The 27,202-nt window shown below is 43.9% G+C and overlaps 1 protein-coding gene across 4 annotated transcripts in view; it reads left to right on the top strand.

Moving 5' to 3' along the window:
• The first annotated feature begins 273 nt into the window (after positions 1-273).
• Positions 274-27,202, top strand: part of PHKA2 (phosphorylase kinase regulatory subunit alpha 2) — a 215,231-nt gene continuing 188,302 nt past the window's right edge. For 3 of the 4 annotated variants that reach the window (XR_003857009.1, XM_029603350.1, XM_029603348.1), the window contains exons 1-2: positions 274-526; positions 1,307-1,574. Coding sequence is in view for 3 of the 4 variants with exons in the window: in XM_029603350.1 (XP_029459210.1) it covers positions 1,497-1,574 (78 nt within the window). In the remaining variant the exon portion in view is untranslated. Of the gene's footprint in view, positions 622-1,306; positions 1,575-27,202 lie in introns of all 4 variants that reach the window. The other variant, XM_029603349.1, reaches the window with a different exon arrangement.

Raw genomic sequence — 27,202 nt, 5'->3', positions numbered from 1 at the left:
CGCGCTTGAGGCTCACGAGCGTGGAAAGCGCGCGTCCCAGCCGGGGTAGATGGCGGGCGTGAGCGCACAGGATGTGACTGCGGTGTCCGCTAGGAACTGTGGGAACCATGAGCGGCCCCCTGCCGGCCTTGGAGATTGGCGGTGAAATGGGAGGAGGCGAAAGGAAGGGAGGTGGAACGCGGGATAGGTGAGGAGAGGAGGAGGATGAGGTGGTTTGTAGGGGAATAGAGCCTGCGAGGGTGGGGGAGCGCGAGCCCCCCTGTGGAAGCTTGCTGTGAAGGAGAAGCAGGAGGGGAAGGCGCGGGGCTGAGGAGCGCGAGCGGCCCCTGCCGGTTGTCGGGGAGGAAGGAGGGACGGGGGAGGAGGTGCTGAAGCTGGCTGCAGTTGTCACTGTCACTGCAGTGATCTGCTCTCTCCTCCTCCCTCCGCACTGGGGCTCCGCTTCCTCCTCCGATCTCCGGCAGCCTTCTCTCTGCTCGTTTTAGCTCCCTGCGCCGGAAGAGAGCGACCTCCTGCTGCGCTTGAGGTAGGGAAGACAGTGACTGGCCCTGGAGGCATAGAGTCGCCTTTTTCGAAAAACCCCGTGCCCTGTCATGCTGCAGTGCCGCTGCCCTGCTCCAGGTACGAGGGGCCGCCGACTTTCCTCTTCAGCTGAATGCACGGCAGCTGCACGTATAGAGTGACCTCCTGCTCTGTAAAGCTGCAGCCCGCTGCCCTTCTGATGCGATGGGCCGCAGATCTTCCTCTGCCTCTGGATGTATAGGGGCCCCTTATCACAAGCCCTTCTGCCTTCTTGCTGCTGAGTTGAGAGGCTGTGGTGCCCAAGTGTCTCTTGCAATATAATGAATGATAAACATAAGAACATAAGAAAATGCCATACTGGGTCAGACCAAGGGCATCAGTGGAATCTGTTAGAAGGAGGATGCTTTATTATAGCAGAAGCAAACTGTACAAGAATGCATTGCAATTGTTAGTTATAAATAATAATAAAGACTGTTGTGATCTGTTTCATCATAGAAAATCGTGTAATACTGTATTTATTATATAACAGAGCATGCATACATCTTAGAAAGCTGTATGGCACACTTTCCTGTTACATAGAAATGTAGACTATAATGGCAGATAAAGCCATTTAGTCTTTTCTTCCTTTGCAATACCATGCATCCTTTGTTATATCTACAGTGTAAGATCTGATAAAGTTGTGGCATAAAATAATTAGTATAGTATATAAAGAGATTGCCATTCATTTCTGAAATTTTCTGTGTAGCCTTCATTTTTTATGTATTGTATCATTTTTTTTTGACAGTTGTACTGTATATTTTGAACCAAGAACAACAAATACCAGCTCCTACCAGTAACTTCTGTATGAATAGAACCTCCATAGATAACGGGCAAATGGTGAATACTGTCAACTATTGAGAGTGCCCAGGATTTTCTGAAAGTGGAGTGTGTGCTGAGAAAGAGAGAGTAAAGTCAGAGGGTCAGCGACTGAGGACATGAGAAGCCGGAGTAATTCTGGAGTCAGATTAGATGGATATGCACGGCTGGTTCAACAGACCATTCTGTGCCACCAGGTAAAAACACTTTTCAAATTGCTTTGTTTTCATTCTGAAGCTTTATGTTCATCCAGAATTATAAATCCTTAGTTTGTAGAGAAAATTTGAACCAGTTGTCCAATGGCTGGGAGAGCTGGTAGCAGAAAGATTCTTCTCCCTTTCTCATTGCATTTCAAAATTACTGCCCAAAAAGTGGTAAATACCCTTGAGCTACCAAGTTGTTTCTTGCCAAGGTCAAATGGATGTCATTCATTTGCAGCTAGGAGTTGTGTTGTTGGTTTTTTTTAAATGCCAGCAGAATTGTCCATGAATTTTGTGCACTTGTGATATGAATTACCTATCGCTGCAATAGCTTCTTATGTAGTCATAAACAGTAGCCTGTGCAGTCATAGAGCATAGCTAAAAACTGTTACGGCAGTGCTGGAACTAGCTGCCCTTGCTGCAAACAGTATTTCTGTGTATTGTAATTGAGTCTTTAAGGGACATTGTATAGTTTAAAAGTGCCTCCCTTATACTTCAGGCATGACCAGTTTTGAAGTGGAAGATAATATTAAAGAAAAATTTACTATATTGCCCCAGCAGTGACTATTTGTTACTGAAGCTCTTAATAGTTTTCTGCTGTGAGATACATTTTCCTCCATATTTGCCTTCTGAAACTGTTTACAAGTAATTGAAAGATATGGAGCCTTCTGTTTGTGTTATCTAGGGCTGCAGAGCTATTGAGGATAATAGGGTTCCTGGTTTCTTTGAAAGATAACATTATTACAACTATTATTATCCTGTATGTGTGTATATAGCATCCATATACCACATAAAATGATGAAATTCACCAAAACAATCCACATGTCTAGAAAGACTAAAAATTAAAGGGCCAATGCTTTTCTTGTAAGCATGGAGGCAGTAAATTATGTATGGATATATACTTTATGAAATCTGGTTAGGATGGGTATTGTATAGTCTTGATTTATTTTTTTAATCTATGCTATTTAAATATATTGATTGTATAAATTAAATGATGTGAATTGTGCTGCATTTATTTGATAGAGTGATTTATAAATCTGACAAATTTATTAATTACATTGAATAGTCATGAATTAGTGATTTTATCATTCATAGCAAGTAGAAATAAAACATCCAGATTTGGGGGATTTTAGTATGCAGTTTTTAGTGTTATGTAGTTTACTTTTGAAAAATACATCTAAAAGAGCCTGAGAGGCAGATAATAAAAGCCACAATTGCAGAACCACAAGAACACAGACATAAATGTGTGTGGGGTGGAGGAGTAGCCTAGTAGTTAGAAAAGCAGACTAAGAACCAGCGAAGCTAGGGCCTGAATCCTGCTTCTCCCACTGATATTCGGTGTGATCTTGGGCAAGAAACTGTTGCGCTGGAGGTGGACCCTTGGTCTGGTGCAGGATTGGTACGGCCCTCCGGTCGGACCCAGAGAATGCCTGCCACCAGGAGGCGGAGCACACAAGGAGGACAGAGGCTAGCTGGAGCTTTGCCAATAGCAATCCGGGGTTTCCTCAGGTTGAGCTCTTGGGTACTCAGACCGCCTGGACTTAGGTGGGCCTCGGAGGTAGCGGAGAGGTGTGCCCACTACGAGCAAAGGTGCGTGGCTGTTGAAGATAGGAGGGACTTGACCCGAACAAGGATCACCAGAGACCTCAGGAAGGCAGCAGGAAATGAATCCTCTGGGTGAGATAGGTAGCGCCTACTGGTCTAGTCTGATGTAGGCCGCAGACAGCGTCCGAGCAGGCTGGTCTGGTGGTCACAGGAACGAACAGAGTATCCAAGTGTAGCGCAAGCGTCAAAGCCAGGGTATCCGTCCGAGGGTGATCAGCCAAAGCAAGGGTCAGTTCCGAGATCAGTCCGTGCGTAGTCAAGATGAGCAGAGGTCAGTTCCAGGTGGCGGTCAACGTGGTCAGGCAAGCAGAGGTCAATGCCAGGTGGCGGTCAAATGTAGTCAGGCAAGCAGAGGTCAGTTCCAGGTGGCAGTCAAGCGTAGTCAGGCAAGCAGGGGTCAGTACTGTGAATCACTCCGAGAAGGTACGACAGGAGGAGGAACGTGGAGCAGGAATCAGGACAGACGCTGGAAAACGGAGAGGACCACGGGAACACAGGAACGCAGGAGCACTCGAACAAGACAGGGACACAGGAACACAGGAGCACTGGAACAGAGACTGGATAAGGAAGCAGGAGAACACAGGAACGTAGGACAGCAAACTAGCTACACCGAAGGTGTCGACCCAATTGCCAAGGCAAGGTCCTGGGAACAGGGCCTTGTCTTATAGTCCTAAAGTGACGTCATCGGGAGGTGTCCAAGCTGAGGTTCCCACCCTCAGCCCTTTAAATGTGGAGACGTCGGTCGGGCGGGGCCAAGGACACTGAAAACACGGAACTCCTACGGGAGCTCCACTGAGAGGCCTACGGCGTGGAGGAAGCCAAGGAGAGCATTGGGGACATCGGGAGCTGGCAGCCGCGGCAAGGGAAGAGGAGCCAGAGCTTGTGGAGGGGGAAGCGCGAGGTGAACAGGGCCAGTCGCGGCACCAGCGCAGCGGGGATGCGCAACAGAAACTTCATCCTTCATTGCTTCAGGCACAAACTTAGAGGATAACTTTCAAACAACTGTGCATGCCAGCATATACACGCATATATGGCTGTGTGTAGATCTATGATAGTATTTTATAACCTGCATATATCATATACGTGCAGATTATAAAATACCTGCATCTTTACCCTGGAATATATGTGCGTATGTATGCTTGTGCGTGAATACAAAGAATTCATTGAAAGCGAATATTTCAATGCATACTTTTTCTACCTATTTTAAACATATACATGTGTATTTATTTTTTGCCAGCAATTTTTACAGCATGGGCTCTTTAAATGTAGTGCAGGAACCTCAAGACCTATGTTAGGGTCCCAGGGCTCCCAATTTACATCTACCGATTCCCCAGAAAATTGTTGTTTTATCGCGGCTGATCACTTTCTCTGTTGACTGCGATAAAATATTAACATCAAATTGCCTAGTAATGAGGTGCTTTGCATGTATTTGCATTATTCATGCATGCAGATCACATGCAAAGCAGCTCATTGTGATAGGGGAGGCAACCAGGGCAGGGCCATGCAAATATTGTGCATTATCACCTCAATAGTGCTCATCGCGCAATATACGCTGTTTAATGTGTTTAAAGCACTACCGCGGCTTGATGCATCACCCAGTTAGATGCTTAAATGTAGACTAATAAATAGCAAACCTAATTTAGATGCCTGTTTTCATCCAAACATGGCTGCCTAAGTTTTATATGCTGAAAATAGGCACCTAATTATGGCACTCAGCTTTTTTTTTTAATATTGGTCTCTGAAGCTTTTTTCCCATTCTGCATCTATCATCTGCTTCCCGTTCTGTGCTCCTTAAAACCCATAGTGATACATAAGGCCTTCACAGGGATATTTTTGAAAGAAAGATGCTAAGTTTCTTCACAAATCTTCGCTCCTAAGGGAATCAGCAGTGATCCAGGGTGGGGAGTTGCGCATGTTCAGCAACTGCTCAGGTCCCAGCAAGGATGGAGGCAGGGGTTAAGTGTTAGCTGCATATAGTAAGGAACGGGAGAATGAGAATAGTGGAGAAAGGCAAGGGGAAGAGAGAGACTAGGCTGGGATGGGCTAGATGGGGGGGGGGGGGGAGACAGACTAGTGAGGATAGGCTGCTGGGGAGAGAGAGACTAGATGGGCTAGGCCAAGTGATTGGAGGAGAGAGAGGTTGGTGAGGCTAGGTTGAACTGAATGATGAGAAAGACTGGTGGGTCTGACATAGGGAAGAAAGACTGGTTGGAGGGGTTGTGGAGTAGAGAGAAGCTGGTGGGAAGGGGCTGAAGAAAAGGTGAGACTGGTAGAGCAAGATTAAGGAGAGAGAGAGAGAGATTGCAGAGGGAAAAGAGAGATTAGTGGGACTGGGCTAGAGGAGAAAGAGACAGACTGATAGGGCTGGGTGAGGAAACAAGAAGAAACTGGTGCTGTGGGGGAGAGAGAGAGAAAGGGCTGGCAGTGGGTGGAAGGAAAGAAAGACTGGTAGGGGTAGAGTGGTGGGGAGGGAGAGATTGGTGGCACAGGGTGGATGGGAAGAAAGAGAGACTGGTGGGGCTGGGTGTGGGGATAGACTGATGTGGAATGGTCGAGGGAGAGAGAAACTGGTGTGAAGGGAGCTGGGGGGAGAGAGAGAGAGACTGGTAGGGCTAGGCGGGGAGAGAAACTGTGGGAGGGTTTGGGAAAGAAGAGAAAGAAACTAGTGGGGCTGGATGAGGAGAGAGAGATTGCTAGGACTGGGGGAGAGACTGGTAGGACTGAGTTGGGAGAAGATAGAATGATAAGGATGAGCTGGGGGGTCAACCAAAGTTTTTGGAGGCTGAAAAGGGGTCCACATACACAAAAAGGTTGTGAGCTCCTGGTCTATGTGCAAAGACTTTGATGGAGCAGGCTCCTACTGCATTCAGTTTATCTACTCGTTGAAGAATGCAAACACTAATTGGCTAACATGTACTCTGAGCTGTCTGTGAATGTCAGTACATCTAGATGGACTAATGAGGATTAATGTATTATCATAAATCTCATGGGGGTGGCCTAGAATGCCACTGATGAGAATCCAGTGTTTTCATTGACTGTCAGCCAATAATCTGTTTACATCAGAGGTCCATTATTTCACTTGTAAACCTCCTAAATGACTTTTCTAAAACTGTTTCTAAATGGAAATAATGATTTGTTTTGCTTTATCGTTAAAAAAAAATGTTTTTGGACTATGGTAATGACCTTTAATGTTAAACGTTTGCTGTTGCTAATACCCTGATAGGTTAAGGGCCTTCAAAGTCTAGGGTGAACTACGCTGCAGGTCATTGTGAACAGGTGATTGTTTTCAGCTCCCAATTCAAAACATTTCAGGAGTTTCTCGTGATTGAAAGTTTTAAAAGTGTCAGAAAAAACTATCGCTGTCTTACTTGTTGCTTTGGCCCTCAGCTGCCAAGAAACACTCCACAGGTATGACTGAGTTTCATGATCACCATATTTGGGATTGGGATGAAATATTTTTCACTGCTACAGATGCATGGTTCTTTTTGGGTTGTTTTGCCTTGCCCTAGAATTTCTACGTAGAGAATGCTGTTAAGCAGTCGGACAAAGGTCGGGTTTGATGGATCTCTGTCCTAAGCACTTCTTCAAAAGCAGGTGCTACTTATGGCTTGACCTTCTGTCCCAGCCAAGTTCATGAGAATGGAAAACTTGATGCATTTCTTCACCGTTGCTATAAACAGATCAGCTCTGTGGAAAAGGGTTTCAGCGTAAGTTCAATGCTGTTAGCATTTCGTGTTAACTCTTCCCCCAGATTCCTGGGGAAGAGTTTTCCGCGTGCTGAGTGATTTCAGTGCATGAGCTTGGACAGGGAGATATTGTCAAGATGCTGTTACTCGATATCTGGAGTCTTTGAAGATTTAGAGTACAGCAGTTTATCTTTTCATTTGACTTTAGATCATTTGTGATCTGTAAAGCTTGGGGTTGCAGCAGCAAGCTGTGTTGCTTGGTTTCATGTTGTTTGTAGACACATTTTTATTGGAAAAATGATGAGAAAACCTAAAGAACTGAGTGCACATTACGTATTGTGCTGTACCGCATTCCATTAACCTTTTATTAGAGTAATTTGATTGATGGTGCAAGTACATTTTGCTTGTGGGTGTGTGGTACTCATGTTACATGGGCAAAGAGTTATTTCAATGAGCAATAATAGAGCACCAGTGTTAGCAACTGAGAAATAAATCGGGCCAATGGGAAAGGAGACCAGTATGGGGTGGGGAAAGACAGAAATACTTCAGGGGAAAGCTCGTTCCCCAGTCACCTTGCTGTGCCCCTTACTCGGTGTATTCCTGCCTCTGTTTTGTAAGGAAAATCATGTGCTGATGTGGAGGATCATTTTTAAAGTCATTCATTCGCTTGGGTGAAACGTTTAGAAAATTGCCTTGGCTGTGTGTGGGTAAACTTGCGAGCATGGTGCCATGACATGTTTCCTGGAGTGGGGGTGGGAAGGGGTTTGGGATTATGCACATAGTTTTGCATTTAAAAAAATCTGTTTGCACAAGTTAATAGGTTAAATGTGGGTGGGTTGGTTTTCCTAGGATAATCTCCAAAGTGAAAGTGTGCGTGTACTTTCGTTTTCAAAAGTGGTGCAAAATCCGTGGGTCAAAAGTACCCATGAGCTTTGCACCAACTGAGCAGTTATAAAATTACCCTCTCACTTGTGAAAAATTCACTGTCACGTAATGATATTTAGAAGCCACTTTTGTGTAGTAACTTAGAAGCTGGAACTAGCAAATGATTTTCGTAATGAAAGGTATGAAGGCATCGATCAAAAAGATTTTGGAATTCAATGTGAATGAACATTGGTAATTGATTACAAGACAGGAAACGGAGGCTAGAATTAAATGGTCAGTTTTCCAAAGGGAGAAGGGTGGTTAGTGGAGAGCCCCAAGGATCTGGTACTGGACCGTGTGCCATTTAACATATTCATAAATGATCTGGAAATGGGAATGAGTTAGGTGATCAAATTATATCTGACATGAAATGATTCAAATTGTTAAAAGCTGTTGAGGAAACGCGGGGGGTAGCGGTTCCATCTCTGATGTTTTCGTGTGCCCCTGGGCCCCGATACAGCCACAGAGGAGCTGCAGCAAGCACCGAGGCAGGTGAGAGGTGCCCCAGCATGGGCTGAAGATGGAAATGATGACCTTAACCACAGCCACACCTGTACACAGCAGAAAGAGACCCAAACAATGCAATGTTGGTCTCATGAATGGTCCTCCAACTACTCCAAGCCCTTTCGGACCTGCCACACGGAGCAGCAACTGCGACAGGACGGACAGAGGTGAAAGGATAAAGACATCGAAGAAGAAGACTTGAAGTGAGACAAGACTCAGGATACATGAAGTGGAACATCACTCTGGATAGGAAGTAAGACAAGACTTTGAAACATGAAGAAATGCAATCTGGATACGTGGAGTGAAGAGGAACTCTGATCACGTATATGAAGAAACTCTGGAAGGCCATGAGTTGCTTGAAGAGGACTTGGTCGGTACTGGACATCACGCGCCTTACACAACCTAGCTGGACTGGTCTCGGACCTCGCAGGGGGCGTGCCCTACACAGCCGGGATAGGCTTGATTGCGGACCACGCTAGTGGTTTCCCACACAAGGTTGGCAGAGCTGAGTCAGTACTGCACATCCACGCGCCCATATACTCAGCCACTGAAGACAGGTCACGGACCAACGCTGGTGGTTCCCCACACAGAGAAGATTAGTAGATGAAGTGAAGACTCCGACAATGCCTGTTCCAAATGCACCCTGCACAGCTGATAAAAGCCAGGCAGGGCCACGCCAGAAAAGATCGGATAATAGAGTTCATTCGTTAAAGTGGAGGGCAGGGTGCAGACTCTGAGGATCCAGACCAAGGTTTAGGATTCGAGGGGGTGCCCTCTACGACGAAGGTTTAAAATAAGAAGCTGGAACCTTATGGAGATTTGCGCTTGCCAGGAGAAGATCAACCGGATAAGAAGACATCAAGACGAGGACATCTGGGAGACCTTGAAAAGACGAAAATGTACGTGAGGACATCATGAAGACACGGGATCCCACACAAAATGAAATGCCTTGAGAAGCAGATGACAAGAAGTCCTAAGGAGGACTGGCTCCTTGCGAAGGCAAGGAAGGAATGAAGACAAGACCTTTTTATTACTGAAGAGAAGGTGACTCCCTTCCCGATGACATCACTGGTGGACCTCCTCCCTCACTGTACCTTTAAATATGGAAGGAAAAGCCGGCCTCGCTCCCTAGGAGGAAGCAGGAAGCAGTACAGTACCCTGGACAGCGGCCCTGCTGCATGGAAGACTGCAGAGCTGAAGAAGTAGGCCTCAGAGCAGGCCCCACGGTGGGAGGCAGACTCCAGGCTGCTGAAGCAGAGACTGCAGATGGCTCCATGCCACAGAAAGGCCGGGGCTGAGGGGCCTTCCCCTCGAGGGCCAAAGGTAAGGTTAGCGGCCTCCATGCCGCATAGAGGTGCTGGCAGCGGCCTCCTAGCCACATGACAGTGGCTCCTGCCGCATTTGAAACATGTTGGCAGCCTCCGGACCGCTTAGAGTAAATAGTGTGGCTCCTGCCGCATCAGGAACATGTCGGCGGCCTCCAGGCCGCTTGAAGTGCAGAGGCGTGGCTCCTGCCGCCCGAGGAGACTAGCGCGGTTCTGGCCGCGAAAGTAAGCTGTATCAGCGCGGCTCCAGCCACGCTGAGGAAGCAGGAACTTCGGCGGCCTCCGGGCTACGAGGAACGTTGCAGTGCGGCTCCAGCCGCAATTAGGAAACAGGGACTGCCTCCAGGCCACGAGAGAAGTAAAGGAGCGGCTCCAGCCACATGTGAAAGCTTCGGCAGGCTCAAGGCTGATGAAAATGGAAAAAAAGAGGTGGAGAGGCGGCCCATAGGGCAGAATCGCAACAAAAGCAGCAGTGGATTATAAGCAACTGCAGAATGACCTTACAAGACTAGTAGCCTGGGCATCTGAATGGCAGATGAAGTTTAACGTGAAGAAGTGCAAACTGAAAAATAATCCCAGCTACAGGTTCACAATGCTGGGTTCTATATTAGGAGACATCACCCAGGAAAAGGACCTTGGAGTCCTTGTGCACAACACATTGAAGTCCTCAGCTTAGTGTTTGGCGGCGGTCTTCAAAGCAAATAGAATGTTAGGATTGATCCAAAAAGGAATGAAGAATAAAACGGAAAATATCATATTGCCTCTGTATTGAGCCATGATGAGACTGCACTTTGACACACATAAAGACACAATGGAACTAGAAAAGATGCGATGGAGGGTGACAAATGATAAGGGGAATGGAACATCTCTTTTATGATGAGGCTTCACAGGTTAGGTCTCTTTAGCATGGAGAAGAGATGGCTCCAAGGGAATGATAGAAGTTTATAAAATCATGAGTTTGGTGGAATGGGTAAATTAAGGATGGTTATTTCCATTTTAAAATAATACTAAAGGAGACACTCCATAAAATTAACAACTACAAGATTTAAAACAAATCATAGAAAGTACTTTTCACTCGATGCACTATCAAGCTCTGGAAGTTGTTGCCAGAAGACGTAGCCAAGGCAACAAGCATACAGAGGTTTAAAAGAAGTTTGGACAAATTCCTGGAGGAAAAGTCCATAAAACATTATTAGTCAGGTAGAGTAGAGAAAGCCTTGGTGTGAGTAACAAGAAATAGATCTACTTTTTGGGATCTACATACTGGCCACTGTTGGAGACAAAAAGCTGGGCTTGATAGACCTTGGTCTGACCCAGCATGGCACTTGAATACTGTGTACAATTCTGGTTGCCACATCTTAAAAAAATATATAGTTGTGATGGAGAAGGTACAGGGAAGGGCAACCAAAATGATAAAAGGGATGGAACAGCTTTCCTATGAGGAAAAGGCTAAAGAGGTTAGAGCTGTTCAGCTTGGAGAAGAGACAGCTGAAGGGGGATATGATAGAGGTCTAGAACGGGTAAATGTGAATTGGTTATTTATTCTTTCAGATAATAGAAGGACTAGGGGGCACTCCATGAAGTTAGCATGTAGCACACTTAAAATTAATCGGAGAAAATTCTTTTTCACGCAACGTACAATTAAACCCTGGAATTTGTTGCCAGGGGATGTGTGGTTAGTGCAGTTAGTGTAGCTGGGTTTAAAAAAAGGTTTGGCTAAGTTCTTGGAGGAGAACTCCTCTAGCTGCTATTAATCAAGTTGACTTAGGAAAATAACCTCTGCTATTACTAGCTTCAGTAGCATGGGATATATTTTAGTTTTTGGGTACTTGCCAGGTTCTTGTAGCCTGGATTGGCCCCACTGTTGGAAACAGGCTACTGGGCTTGATGGACCCTTGGTCTGACCCAGTATGGCAATTTCTATGTTCTTAAGTGTGACCCAGTATCCAAGACCAGCCCTTCTGGTCAGAAACTGTATCAAATAAAACCTAAGGACCAGGTTCTGTAAAACAGAAGTAAAATTCTGCATTATGTATGTCATTTGACAATACATACAGATTTCTTCACTGTTGTCAAGTTCCCCATTCTCATGGTCACTGTATGTGCTTTGCACATTTCTCCATTACATGCCCTTCTGCAATAACCACTGCTTTGTTCCAAGGTGAAACGGAGCAGTAGTAACATGTAGTCTGCTTTTGTGATTTCTTTTTACACACCATCAATGGCCTGCATTTAATTTAATTAAAAAAACTGTATCTGAGTGAATATAAATAACTTCCATTTCCACTTTTATCTGTCCAACAGACTACATTCACTTGTTCGCCCTGCCACCTCAAGCCTAACAATGCACTAGATGCTGCATAACTATTGCTGTGGGTAAATTTATTTACTGGCCGTACTGGTGCAATGTCCTGCAGGCACAAACTTCCTGCACACATTCACACTGCTAAATTGTGTTTGTAGATTTTCTGAGAACACTCGCATGCGTGCTTTTTGAAAATTCAAAAGTATGAGGCATAAGTGTAAACCCCTTCCTAATCCTGTCCCTGGAACACATTTTCACAGAGTAGGTGAAGTCACATGTGTGGCCGTCCTGTCTGGACGTTAACCCACGCACAGGGAGGGGAGTATTTTATAGGCCCATTTCTACTGTTCTGCCTGCACCTTCCCTTTGACCACATACACCCTATTGTGTGATACTGTGTTTTATTTGTTTTTGTTTGTTTATACTGCAGTCAGTTCATACTGCTACAGCCTGTATATACTTTTTTCATACAGTGGGGAGAGACAGAAGCAAAAGTCTTACCCATTCAATCAGATTTTGCATTTTCCAACATGTGTGTTTGATTGCTGCATGAACCTTGGGTTGGTTTTTTTGTTGTTTTTTTTTGTGGTGCCATGTTTTCATAAATGCTCCACTGTGTATTAACATACTCTGAGAGTCTCAGGAGTTGGGCATATGGGCAGATCCGCTTACTGTAGACAGTAAGTAATATATATTCTTCTATGGTATTTCAAACGAGCACTGGCAAAGCAAAGCACTGATCTTTAGGTTTTAGTATCCTGAAATGTCTTTGGGTCACATCACGCCAAGGTCAGAGATAACTGTGGTAGGTAAAACTCCTGCCCTGCTGCATGGAGCTTAACAGCACACCACTGATAAGATGGACAGTTGGCAGGCCTCGTTAGCTAGTAATGCCCCCATGAAATTGCACTGAGGCACAGAAACAGCTTATATGTAGCTGGGACATAGTACTATCCCACATTAAAACCTTTTTTGGAGGGCATAGCTAAACACACTATGTTGTACATTTGAATTATAGGAAATATGCTTCATATGTCATAAATTATTTAAACCAAGACTATATCCATGTATCTCAGAATAAAAACTCCTATCGTTTTTCTTCATTAATGGGCTTTATTATGTCTGTACAGTAACTATATTGCAATAAATGTAATGGTTGTCAGGTACTGAAAACATTACGCATTCAGCAATTGTATTATATAAGAAAAATATATTTTCCTGTGCTTATAAAATTACACAAGGCACAAGCATATCAAATAACTTAAACTTGCGCTTACCAAAGTAAAACAGTCTAAATATCCCAGCTTTAATGAGATTAAAGAGCCCAAATGTTATTAAAAGTCTTGAGTTTCAGGGATGCTTGAGTCTGCTGCCTTCTTCTTTGGGGCCAGCTGCAAGAGTTCAGGAATTTTTATAGCCTGTCCATGCAATGCCCCAAGCAGTCTTTTGAGGAGAAAAAGAAAGATGGCCAAGAAAAGAAGGATGAGAATCCAGGTCCTGTGATGTCCATTGGTCCTTGATTTTCTTTGTTCTCACTTTTTTAAAGGCTTCAATAAGTATTTCTCACTGTCCCTTAATACAAATTAATAGGCCACAAAATGGCAGTGTAATTGGTCCAGTCCACACTTTTTCTTCAAAGTGCTGGTTCAGCTTGTAGGCAAACAGACATGTAACACATGGGCTGCTGGACACATCTCATCGATAAGTTTGCCATCTCTGATAGGTTGGGTTTGTTTGTGAAAGACTCATAGATGAGACTGGCTGGAGCTGTGCCTGCCAGGTATGCAGCAAGGAAGCTGTAAGATTCATGGACCCTTGTTGCTGTGGTGAGGTTGGCTCAACCTACAGGGAAGGTCCTGTAGTCCTCACCTACAGCTGGCAGACCCAGGCTGAAAAGAGGCTGGTCAGGAGCTTCACCTATATCAACCTCTTTCCCCTTGGGTTGAGATCTTGGGGTCTGGGGGCCGGCTGGTTTTAAGTGAGTCTCTGAAGTCAGGCTAGGGTCAGACGAGAATAGTAATGTCCCAGGCTAAGGTCGGTGGCTGGCGGCAGACAAGGCTGGTTGGATCCAGGCTAAGGTTGAATCCAGAAGGCAGTCCGAGGGAAGCGGGGGAATCAAGGAGTTGGACGGGAGACCACAGGGCAAGACAGGGGCAGAGGCAGAAAGACAGGCTGGAAGGATGAGATAGGCTGGGCTGGAGAGATGAGGCAGGAACAGGAACAGGAAGCAGAAACCATGGGAAGAAGCAGCAACTCACACTACCCACTAGATGCAGGTGATCCGTGCTGAGGCAAGGAGATGATGTCCTGGGAAGCCACCGCAAGACCTTTAAGGGGAGGAGAGTCCAGTGCATGCGTGCCTAGAGGAGCTTCGTTAGTGAAGCTGTCAACCTTGTATAGGATCATTGTTCCACTTTGCAAACTGTTAACAGTAGCTACTGTGGAAACAGTCCTCATAAAGATGGTTGCAAAGATGGTCAAGTATCTCAGACTCCTTTGGGACATGAGTCCATGTTCCATTAGCACAAAAAACGGTGTTAGAATGTTTCTTTGCGCACTACTCCTACAGAATGATAGCATGGAAATTTGAACCCTAATTAAGAAAACATCTCCTTAATGCATTGTCAGAATTTGGTTTCTTCTACAAAAAAATCAAACCACGTGAAAAGAATATAACAGAACGCAATTAAAAATTCAGGCAAATTAATTTTGTTTCTATTTTGGGGGGGGGGGGGGGTAAACTGTAATTGTCATTAATAAAGTGTCCTTTTTTGCACAATTTTTAGTTTTTTATGACATTTATTACTGATAACTTCATTTGAATAAAAGCAATTGTTTAAGGATTTTCTCTGGCACTGTTTTACCCTTACACGTCAACAACAGCTACCCACTATTGTAAGTTTTATTATTTTTTTATGTATCTCCTTTACAAACAAACCTCCATTACACAAGAAACAACTGCATTAATTTAAGCATAAGAAATATGTTTTCTGAAAGAAAGGAAAAATCTTAGACAGCACTTCGGAAAATTAAACTTCTTGGAGTGCACAGCGTTAGCATTTCAGCTGCCATGACAAGAAAAAACCCTTTCTAAAAATTGTATGAAAAACATCCAAATGGGTTTTTAAAAACATTCATAATAGAAGATACCAATTGGAAATTATTGCTTTTGAGACTTCATTTTAAATTCAGGTCTAGTCCTTCATACTGCAATCTTCTATATCCATTTAATATGGAAAATCCCTAGAGTTCACAATCAGTGTAAAAAATGCAGTGCTTATCTTTCTAATGTCAGCAATAAGAAAGTACTACGTATTTTTCCAAGAGAGAATGCCGACGTAGCATGTTTTGTTGAGATGTTAGCTGCTTCATGGCAAAATTTAAGGGGAATATATCGCATCAGTCCACTATTCTAATGCCAACGACCATCTTGCCTTTCTTTAAAAAAATGTTTTTGTTTGTTGTTTTGTGTTTAATGCAGTGTTTATTGTGTAATGGGAGTTGGTTTATAGATATAGGAGAAACATAAAAAAATAATAAAATCGACCACCAGTGTATGGATGTTGTTGTTGTGATTGGTTTGCACTGGGAAATGGTATAAGTATTGTGATTTACCTTTACGTATTGTGATTTACCTTGCAAGACTGGAAGATTGGGCATCCAAATGGCAGATGAAATTTAATGTGGACAAGTGCAAGGTGTTGCATATAGGGAAAAATAACCCTTGCTGTAGTTACACGATGTTAGGTTCCATATTAGGAGCTACGACCCAGGAAAAAGATCTAGGCATAGTGGATAATACAAATCGTCGGCTCAGTGTGCTGCAGCAGTCAAAAAAGCAAATAGAATGTTAGGAATTATTAGGAAGGGAATGGTTAATAAATCGGAAAATGTCATAATGCCTCTATATCGCTCCATGGTGAGACCACACCTTGAATACTGTGTACAGTTCTGGTCACCGCATCTCAAAAAAGATATAGTTGCGATGGAGAAGGTACAGAGAAGGGCAACCAGAATGATAAAGGGGATGGAACAGCTCCCCTATGAGGAAAGACTGAAGAGGTTAGGGCTGTTCAGCTTGGAGAAGAGACAGCTGAGGGGAGATATGATAGAGGTCTTTAAGATCATGAGAGGTCTTGAACGAGTAGATGTGAATCGATTATTTACACTTTCGAATAATAGAAGGACTAGGGGGCATTCCATGAAGTTAGCAAGTAGCACATTTAAGACTAATCGGAGAAAATTCTTTTTCACTCAGCGCACAATAAAGCTCTGGAATTTGTTGCCAGAGGATGTGGTTAGTGCAGTTAGTGTAGCTGGGTTCAAAAAAGGTTTGGATAAGTTCTTGGAGGAGAAGTCCATTAATGGCTATTAATCAATTATACTTAGGGAATAGCCACTGCTATTAATTTCATCAGTAGCATGGGTTCTTCTTAGTGTTTGGGTAATTGCAGGTTCTTGTGGCCTGGTTTTTGGCCTCTGTTGGAAACAGGATGCTGGGCTTGATGGACCCTTGGTCTGACCCAGAATGGCAATTTCTTATGTTCTTATGTTCTTATGCCTGCCTGTAGTTGTTGTTGTTTTATCAGCTAAGAATATGTGACCTTTGTGCTGAAACATTTCCATGGAAAATGCCATCATTAAATTCTGCGATAAATTAGTCACGAGCCATAGTACCTGCAATATGAAAAATATTTCTTTAAAATAATTTTATCCTTAGTCAGTTTGAGTATTTGCCCTCCAATTTTATCATTTACATCTTTATTGAATAATGTCTCATAGAAAGCTGTGAATGGTCCTCTTAAATAATTACCCAATTTTTGTTATCCTTTCCTTAATCTCTGTTTTTACATAGGGATCATCCTTAGTCTTTCTGGTCTTTCCTGGTATGATAATTGTGCTGTTCCCCTTATGAGATTTGTTCCTCTCCATTGAATCATTCAGATCATTGGCAATATTTATAGGTTCTAGAAGACTCATTTGACTCAGAGCATCAGGTGTCAGGGAAGAGGTATATGTCAATCTGGCAGAGGCCCCATGTTCTGGTGACAACCTGTTTGGCAACAAAGTTAAGGAAACTGTCAACTTTATATAGGATCATTGTTCCTCTCTGCAAACTGTAACAGTAGCTACTATGGAACAGTCCCCACACAGGAAGTACCAGCAACAACCATTCAGGAAACAATACTATTACTCTCGCAGCAGGGGCCAACTTACCCGTACTATAGGCATCGACCTTACCAGCAGCAACAACAGCAAACCAGTCCTCATCTCAAAGACAGAATGCAACAAACTGCTATCCAACAATCTTCGCAGAAATCTACTCCAAATTTTTGACTACCAAGATTATCACCATTCCCTTACCTTCAAAGTTTTTCCAATGGGGGGAAAGCTTCAAATTTTTTCCCCATCAATGTTCACTCATCACCTCAGTTTGTTGAGTTCTCAAGATAATTTAGAGAGGATACTGCCTAAACTTTCAAGCTCTACCTCCCCCTCACACCACCTCACCCTCAAGCATTGACTCCCTGATAGCAGCCCATGCGACAGAACCAGTCCCAATCACACAAAGAGGAAAAGACTTCTATTCAAAATATTTCCTTATTCCCTAGAAATCAGGAAGTCTTTGACTTATTCTGAGATTTAAGAAATTTAAACAAATACCTCAAAATGGAAAAATTCAAGAGAAATTCCCGCAACATAATTCTTCCTCATTTGGAAAACAAAGATTGGCTGATAACCTTAGGACTAAAGGATTCTTACATATACATATCCATTCACAAGGATCACAGGAAGTATCTGCAGTTCTCTGTAGCAGAGACATACTACCAGTAGTGTATGCTACCTTCTGACCTAGCAGCAGCTCTCAAATGCCTAGCGGTTGTAACTGTACCTGCAGAAAAGAGCAATATTTTAGTCTTTTTATGTTTAGACAATTGGCTATTATTAATTAATTCATTAATTTGCAAGCTTTTGATATTTCATTTTTTGCCAGGTTTGGTCTCAAAGCGGATTACCGAAATTAAGACTTACAGTCAGCATGGGGCCTGTGAACCAGGTCCTCAAAAGAAGTGAGAAGAAGCACATCCCATTAGGTTTCATAGTAAATTTTCAGAAATCCCACTTGATGCCCATGTGCTACTGGAAGTCATAGGAGCATTCTAGGATATCCAAGAAGGAAAAATGTTTCTTCCTTGTCAAAGAATGAATACCCTGGTCCACACAATATGGAAATTGTCCAACCAGCTGGTTTCATGGATAAGTTGGTCCACTTGGTAGCCACAGTCCATGTCACACCCTTTGCACATCAATGAATGAGACAAGCTCAATTCGCATGTAAGACTTTACTGGAACCAACACTTTTATCCAATATTGCACAAAGTGTCTCCAATCTTCTTACACATTCTCTGCAATGGTATAAATAAATAAATAGACTCAATCATCAAACCTTTATGATCAACCATTTCATGTTCTGCAAGTTCAAAGGATATTAACTGTGGATGCATCTGCTCAGGGCTGGGGTGCCCATCTAAACACTCTCTACTCACAGGAGACTTGGACCTTAACATAAACCTTCTAGAACTAAAAGCCATATTCAAAGCCCTCCTTGATTTCAAATCATGGCTAAAGGGAACAGTACTGTATTAGCAAACAAGGAGGAACAGGCTCTTCAAAACTATGCAAGGAAACATGCAAAATTTGAAATTAGGTGATCTCAAGAAAGATGCATCTGCATGCCATTCACCTCCCAGGAAAGCACAATGTTTTAGTCAACTCTGAGTTGATGCCTTCAATCCCACGAATGGTCTCTCCACCCCCAGCACAGTATAATTCGTCTTTCAACTCTGGGGAATGCGGTATGTAGATCTCCTTGCAACTTTGTTCAACCATCATCTTCCTCTCTACTGCTCCAAAAAATCAGCACCTGACTCTCTGGCTTTAGATGCTTTTTCGATTCCATGGAACCAGGGACCAATGAATCATTTTCCACAAATTCCTCTCATATCAAAAACAATCTTCAAATTAAGAAAGGACAAAGGGGAAGTGATTCCAATAGCTCCCTTCTAGCCATGGCAAATTTGGTTGTATGGCTTCAAAGGCTAGGAGTTGCTCCATCTGTATGTCTTCAAGTATTTCCAAACCTTGTAGTGCAGTACATTAGGTCACTTTTTCACTCCAACCTTCAATTTCTAGCACTCTCGGCATGGATATTGAAAACAAATTAGTATAAGCAATGCCCTTTCCTAGAGATGATTATAGTGGCAATCAGACTTCTACCAAAAGCTCCTACAACTTTTAAGTGGAAAAGAGTTTCCATTTGGTGTACTGCTTAGGAAGATCTATTGAGCTGCTCCACTTTGATTCTCCTACAGTATCTACTTAATCTTTTCAAATCAGTTCTGTTACTGTTATATCATTCCTATAGACATATGCAGTGCTGTACCATAATAACATATGAATCCATGACAAAATGTGCCGAATCCATAATGAGGAGTACTGTTAGTGTCCTAATATTTAGACGCTTGTGGCATGATATTCAGTGCCATTTAGCCTGCTGTGTGAGGCCTTAGTCAGCTAAATGGTGCCGTTTGAATATCCGGTTGCAGTTAGCGGCTAAGTGAGGGGTGAGGTAAAGCAACTCTTGAGCAGGAGAAACTTGTCCAGCTTATTTAGCTGGATAAATGGCAATAGCACTTCTGTGTTTAGTTAGCCATATAGTATAGGACAGCGATTGGTTGCCCTAAAGTTAGCTAGATAAACTTATTCAGTGCTCAGATAAGTTAGCTGGATAAGTGTAACTGTTAAGACTCACTGGCCACAGTCTTCCCGGCTCCCTGCCTACTCTCCAAGTTCCGGCGCCTCCCGGCCCTGGCCAACACAGGCGGTGGGTCCCTCACGCTCTCTGGGCCATCCCGAGGTCTCCCTCTTAGGCGCGCGCACCTCTGGGGAGCTCTTAAAGGGCCCGCGGCGGGAAAATGCCGCCGGCCCTCCCAGATGACGTCAGGCCCCAGCAGTACTTATACCTGTAGCCAGACCCTCCTCTGATGACTTGGCTACAAGTCTGGCTCCTTGAGCATCTGGCTTCGGTCTTCGTGCCAGGTTTCCTGCTTCTTGTTCCTGTTCCTGCACTCCGCTCCCGCTCCTGCCCTCCAGTCTCGGATCCTGCTTGCCTGTTCCTCCCTGGTCGTCTTCCTTCCTTCAGATCTTCCTCTGGCTCTCGACCTCAGACTGGCTTCAGATCTTCCTCTGGTTCTTGACCACGGACTGGCTTCAGATCTTCCACTGGCTCTTGACCTGGGACCAGCATTCGGACCTTCTTCTGGCCTTCTACCAGGAACCGGCGATCCTCATCTCCTACTGCCTTCTGTCATCCCAGGGGCCCACCTACGTCCAGCTGGTCCTGGCACCCAAAGGCTCAACCCATGGGGAACGGGATTGGTATTGGTGAAGCTCCAGTCGGCCCCTGTCTTCGTCATCCTCGCCTCTTGTCGTTGGGAACCTGTGGCAGGCCTACCTTCCAGGTGGCATCAATTCCGACTCAGACCAAGGGTCCACATTCCCACCAGGGTCGTAATAGTATCTGGCTAATTTAGGCAGCCAGATAGCGACTGAATATTAGGCCTTTGGTACTCATGCATTGTTGACAGAAACACAGAAAAAGGGTGTCAGATGAGGATCATTATATTTAGCTAATTTTCCCATTCCTTTTGTAATGCCACAGAGTTTCCCGGACTTTATCTCTATAGGAGGGCCATCTAATAGGTCGAGGTGAGGTGATGGTGGTGGTTTAGGGGCCAGTTTCACATGTAGAGTGAGACATACGAACAGCACAATACACCTTGGTGAAGATTTCACATCATTTGGAGTGAGGAAAGTCTCAAAAATATGACATTTCTACTATGTTCTCTCACTCTAGCTTCATGGACTCTATAACAGGGTTGGGGCATTGGGGAGTGGGTGGGGTGGGTGGTCCGGGGGCAGGGAGGTGCTAAAGGCCCTCGGCACAGCAGCCATTTGCCGCTGTGCTGGGGATCGCGTGCCAGCAAGGTGCTGGCGTGTGCTACTTGCGTCTGCCTCCAGGCAGGTGCAACAGGTAAAATACAAATTTTTTTGGGGGGGTTAGGTTAGGGAGCGGGAAGGCTAGGGCAAGGGGTAGGAAGGTCAGGCTAGGGAGTAGGGAATGGGGGAAGACCCCCTTGCGCGTGCGCGCTGACCCCCGATTTTATAACATGCGCGCAAAATTGCGCGTCCATGTGCGCGCACCGGGTAGTGCGCGCACATGGACACACGTGCAATTTTATAAAATCTACCCTTAAAGTTTTATGCCAGTTTTGTTGTGGTGCAAAAATTGCTCCAAATTTATCAACAAAAGCATCCGTTATTTTAAATGGACAACACACAGGAGCAAACGTGGGACAAAGACTGAGCCCCTTAGTTGTGCAAATTATCAAATGGAAAAGACTGAATAAGATGGTCAACTTTTATTTCTAAAGGAGTACTTCAGCTTGGATGACTTGAAAAATGTGTTAGACTCAAGTGCTTCTTTGTGGGTTTAGAGCACTATAGTGTAGTGTTATTTGCCATCAAAAGTAGAAAATAGCTTTTTATTTTAAATTACTCTTTCTAAAAATATGAAGTTCTCTTCTGGGTGCTTTCTAGGAAACTGTTCTGGAAGCACACAGCTGTTAGACAGACAAACCACAGGATTTGGGAACTGCACCGGAAGGAAAACAGATGTTCTTTTGGCACACACCAAGCCATGAATTTCAGGAAACAAAATAGCTTTAGATTTTAAAAACATATTTTCTTCTGAGAATGTTTATGGAAGCGTTTTACCTATTGTAATAGACTGTTTTGCATCAGCTAGGTTACAACTGTCTTCTGAATTGCTCAAATCGCCAGCAGTGAACACATACATCTTACAGGTTTAAATTAATTAAACGTAAATCCTATTTGGCTGGGATTGTGTCAAGAATAGGTGTTGATTGGGGTGGACTATAGGAAAATATCATTCCGGGGGATTTTTTTTAAAAATTAGCCCACACGTTACCTGTCTGACTCCCTTGTGTCAGATAGTAAACCTCCCATACCAAACAGCACTAACGGCCAGCATTCAAACAGCAACAACCTGAACTATAAAGAAAAGCAACACTGAAATCTTACATTAGGTCCTAAAACACCAATACACCTCCTATTGGAAAACAGAACAAGTCAGGCTGCTTATAGATCTTTACACAGATACTACACATTACTTCACCTCAGTCACATATGCAGAACACAAACAGACCCTCATCAAATACATAATAAGGGATCATAAATTATGAAAAGAATTGTACAGTGTGGTAACTCGAGCAGTAGTGGTTTGGGAGTTGCTGGAGGAAAAAGAGGCAGATTCTGGCTGTTTTTTAGGTGCAGTTTATTTACAATAAAACAGAGAGAAGTGCAGCGCAAAACAAACAAATCAGGTAGCTCACCTTGAAGTTCAGGTTTCTCACAATTAACACAGTATAGTGCAAAGCAAAACAAATGTGTCTCCAGGCAAGTCACAATTTAAAACATAGCAGCTCTTAACTTAAACATAGCAGGCCTTCTTATACAGTGGATCTCTGTCTGTTTCCTGGGGCCTGCTTAACCCTTCTAGGCCCTGAGGTCTTATACTCTGGTGAAGGGCTCCTCCCTTCACCCAGGATTCCCTGTGGGTCTCAACCTTAAGGAGGGCCGGGCGAGACAGCTGTGTGCAGTCCTTTAAGGTAGTTTGAGGGTGTTTTCTGTATACACCTTCACATACAGAAAAAAACTGAACTTAAAACCACAAAAAAGCAGACTCTGTATGCAGTGCAATGATGGAAAAACAGAAGCATCATCATGCCTCATAAATCAAATAATAAAATCAAGAAATATAAAACATCAATCATTATAGTAAAACCATATTAACTAAAGGAATACATATTTCAAAAGAGCTGATGAATAGATCAACCAATAATTAAAAACATACGAATTTTTAAAAGCTCCCAGACATGAATAAAATATATTTTTTAAAAATTTCAGATACATCAAATAACAACCAACAATTAAAATTAATATGGATTAAACAACCTCCCACTCTTCATACCTCAAAACGTTTGGTTCCAATCATCCTGAGATTGTTGTGGTTTAGTCTGGGGAATGAACACAGACTTTCTCCTCTCTCATATACACACACATGCTTGCTGACACATGCACAAATATACATGCTCACTGACACACACACAATCCCATTTTCACTCACGCACATTCCCTGACACAATCACACTCTCACTCACATGCACGCTGGGTGAAACACAGTCACACTCTCATATACACATAGGGGTAGATTTTCAAAGGGTTACGCGCGTAACCCTAAAAAACTGCCCTTGCGTGCGCCGAGCCTATTTTGCATAGGCTCGGTGGCGCGAGCAAGCTCCAGGATGCGCGTATGTCCTTGGGCTTTGAAAAAGGGGCAGGACGGGGTGGGGCAGGGCGACAGTCCGGGGGCGGTCCGGGGGTGGTCCCGAGTCCTCCAGCACAGCAGCTGTGCCGGGGGATGGCACACTGGCAGCTGGCCGGCACGCACAAGTTATGCCTGCCTCAGGCAGGCGTAACTTAGAGAACAAAGGTAAGGGGGGATTTAGGTAGGGCTGGGGGGGTGGGTTAGATAGAGGAAGGGAGGGGAAGGTGGGGGGGGGAGCGAAAGGAAAGTTCCCTCCAAGGCCACTCCGATTTTGGAGGGAATGGGGAAAGCCAGCGGGCCTCCCCTAGGGCTCGGCGTGCACAAGTGTGCACCCCCTTGCGCGCGCCGACCCTGAATTTTATATCATGCACGCGGAAGCGTGCGAATGTTATAAAATCGGGTGTACATTTGTGCGCACCAGGTAGCACGCACAAATGTGCCCCGCATGCGCTCCTTTAAAAATCTGCCCCATACTCTTGCTGAATAGAATCATATTCACGCATGCTCGCTTGCTGACATACGATCACACTCTCATTTACATACACACGCTTGCTGACACACATGCTCGCTCACGCTCCAACATTTGCTGACTCGTATTTACATACTCATATTGGCCCACAAACGTCAGATAATAAAAGGTTTTTACTTATATTGGCGGTTAGATGGGAACCAGGGAGGGCTCCTGGAGAATAGAGTCTGAGTGGGTTACTGCTCCTGGAGGAGGTGTTCTTTGGCACAGTAAGGAGAGAGATGCAAGACCCTGATATAGTTTTTTTCTTTCCTTATTTTGCTGTGGCCTGAGAATGAGGGGCCAGTGGCATAAAACAGTGGGAAGCCTCAAGGCAGTGGCGGGAGGTCTGTTGGCTGCCTTCTGCCTGAAGAGGCAGTGCAGGTACAAGGGGAAGTTGCGGCTGGAGTATATCACGTCACTGATGCTGAAGTGTGTGGGGGGGGGGGGGGGGAGGGGAAGGGTGGTCAGAGGGCAGCAGAAGCAGGCCTCGGGAGCTGCCGCTGCCACCATAGAGGCTAAACATGGTCAGAGGGCCTGGGAAAAGAGCGAACCTAGGAAGACTGAACTTGGTGAGACGGGGCTCAAGAGTGATGCAGGCTCATAGAGCCACCAGGGAAACGGAACGTTTATTTATTTTTATTTAGGTAATTTGTATACCGAACATATCATATGCAGTTCATGTCAGTTTACATAAAAGTTGGATAAGTCATTAACACTTTATCCCAAAAACTCGTGATAAAATGAAATTTAAAATGAATTAAAATGAAATTAAAATGAAACATAATTAAATTAAACCCCATATAGCCAATAAATTAAATATATAGCTCTTAATAACAATCTTGACTAAAAAATCTTAACTAAAAAGTTACAAAGTAATAGAATACAATTTAAATTTAATAAAACCATGCCTGCTAATCTTCTCTAATAAAAAATAAAATAGTAAGTATTCCTAAAACTAGAGCTATAAAATTCCCAGTGGGAGTCACTGTAGATGTTAATCTGTATGAATAAAAACCTGCTCAAACAACCATGTTTTTACCTGTTTCTTAAATGTCTGAATGTTAACTTCTAATCGTATGTTGGATGGGAAGGAATTCCAAAGTTTTGGTCCAGCCAATGACAGTGCCCTTTCCCTGACTGCGTTCAGATGTGTTAATTTAGGTGATGGAACTGCTGGGTGGAGGGCCTGAGAGAGGAGCAGGCCTAGGGAGCCACCACTGCGGGGAAAATAAAAAATCACTAAGAGTGAGCAGAGAGGTTGGGGAAGGCTCTTACTCTATGAGACGAGATGCTGTGGGGCCTTTAATTGATCGCGGTTCTCCACAGGCACAGGGCTGCTGCGACCAACTCAAGACATGCGGCTGACCTGACCAGCCCTCCGGGGCATGTCCGGAGCCCCAGTAGGCCAATTCGCCTCTGATATCGATTCTGGTGAAATGTTTCCCAATAAGATGTGTATTTTCACCCCCTCTTGTGCCTGGTGCATCTGTTAGCCTTCACTGTGGTCGTTGTGTTGCTATGTTTATCTGTCCTCCACTGTCTGTTTTGGAGGGTATACCAGAAAGTGACACTGCCACCTGTGACCCGGGAGGCATGCGTTTATCCCCTGCTCTTATGATAGAAATGGAATACACTGAGGGTGTTACTTGGGTGAGAGGTTCCCATGAGCTTCGTGACAGAGCTGAAGCAGCATGTGGTCCAATAAGAGAAGAATGCAGAGGGTGCTTTGCCAAGATTCAGACATGCATGGCAACAGATCACATCATTTAAAGAAATCCAGCAAGCACAAAGCGGGGGTGTTTGAGAGAGGTGTTGAATCTTTTTACCAGCTGTCATTTCGGGTGTCTCCTGTAACAGCCGAATACAGAGCAATAGAGGTAGAGGAAAGGGGCAGAAATTGGGAGAGAGAGAGAGTGAGAGAGACCAACTTTATTTACATTCAGAAGTTTAGAAAATACTTTAATTGTGTTAAGAACGTAAGAACTTTTATGTCTCCAACAGTGACAAATGGTGGGTGCTTTAAAGTGGTGTATAAGAAACTAGCTATTATTATTATTATTATTATCACGATTTGTATAGCGCATATGAGATGTATGCAGTGCTGTACAGGGGCACATAATGAATAGTCCCTAATCCTTAGAGCTTACAATTTAGACAAAGCAGACAGGACATACAATGACAAACAATTAAGAGGTTTTGAATTAAGGGCGCAAGGCCATAGCTGAGAAAGTTCAAATTATAGATATGGTCCAGTTTTAGGTTAAGTATCATCAAATGTGATATTGGGTCTGAAAATATGTAAGGAGAACTCTGGTTATGGATGCTATTACTGATCGGCTTATTGTTTTTGAATGTAAAAAGCATAGCATGGACTCCCAATTTTCCACAGTTATGGTTTAAGGATGCCCTGAACCTGGGGTGATATGTCTGACTCTTGAGTTTAATTGCCATGGTTGACTTATCTTGGTTGTATGTCTAAATCTCAATGGTGAACTTTCAACTCTTACATAATGGAGCAAACTTTCCCATGGCTGGTGAGCTCCCTGTTGATGTTTACTTAGTAAGACAAACGATGGGGTTGCCAGTATGTGACAATTTCCTGTGTGCTTTCTGGCTTAGATTTTGTGGTGCAGTTCTCATAATTATTACAATTAAAATACGATTCCATAATCAAAGGGGATGGAAAGAAGAAATATAATGGAAGTAGGATGAGGTTTGCCATTCAGTAAAAATAAAAGCAGAAAATATATAGGTCATCCCTCAATCTTTAATTCTTTATATGGGATTAGCATTAATTCACATTTCATCCAAAAGCACGTGGGTAGGACAGTTTTCAAACCAATTTGTGCAATTGAAAAAGTATTTTGCCCACATTAATTGACAGTCTGAAAAATTGCTGTCCCTTTTATTAGGCTGAAAACAGAAGCCCTTGTTCCACAGTATGCAGCGTTCGCGCGGGCATGTTTAGATCGGGGAGGAAAAGGTCATGCGCAGATGGCATTATCAAATCTTTGCATGTACCTTTGAGGTTAAATTCTACCGGCAGAAGAAGTGGGTGCGAAGCGACCAAACACAGCCTTGTATCTGTGGCAAATTTCAAAGCAAAAGTGCGCGTTTTGAAAATTGGTGCAAAGGCAATGGATAAAAAGTATGTGCAATCTTCATCCCGGTGCAGTTTGAAAATTGCCCCCTATGTATTTCTAGGGCAATCTGATGTTAATGGTAACAATGATGACAATAGCGAGTCACTTTTAACAGGATCTGATTCAGATTTGGATGCATTTATTGGGTGACA

This window comes from Rhinatrema bivittatum, chromosome 5, assembly GCF_901001135.1.
Source record: "Rhinatrema bivittatum chromosome 5, aRhiBiv1.1, whole genome shotgun sequence".
NCBI classification, from domain to species: domain Eukaryota; kingdom Metazoa; phylum Chordata; class Amphibia; order Gymnophiona; family Rhinatrematidae; genus Rhinatrema; species Rhinatrema bivittatum.
This window is presented reverse-complemented; position numbering and strand designations above follow the sequence as displayed.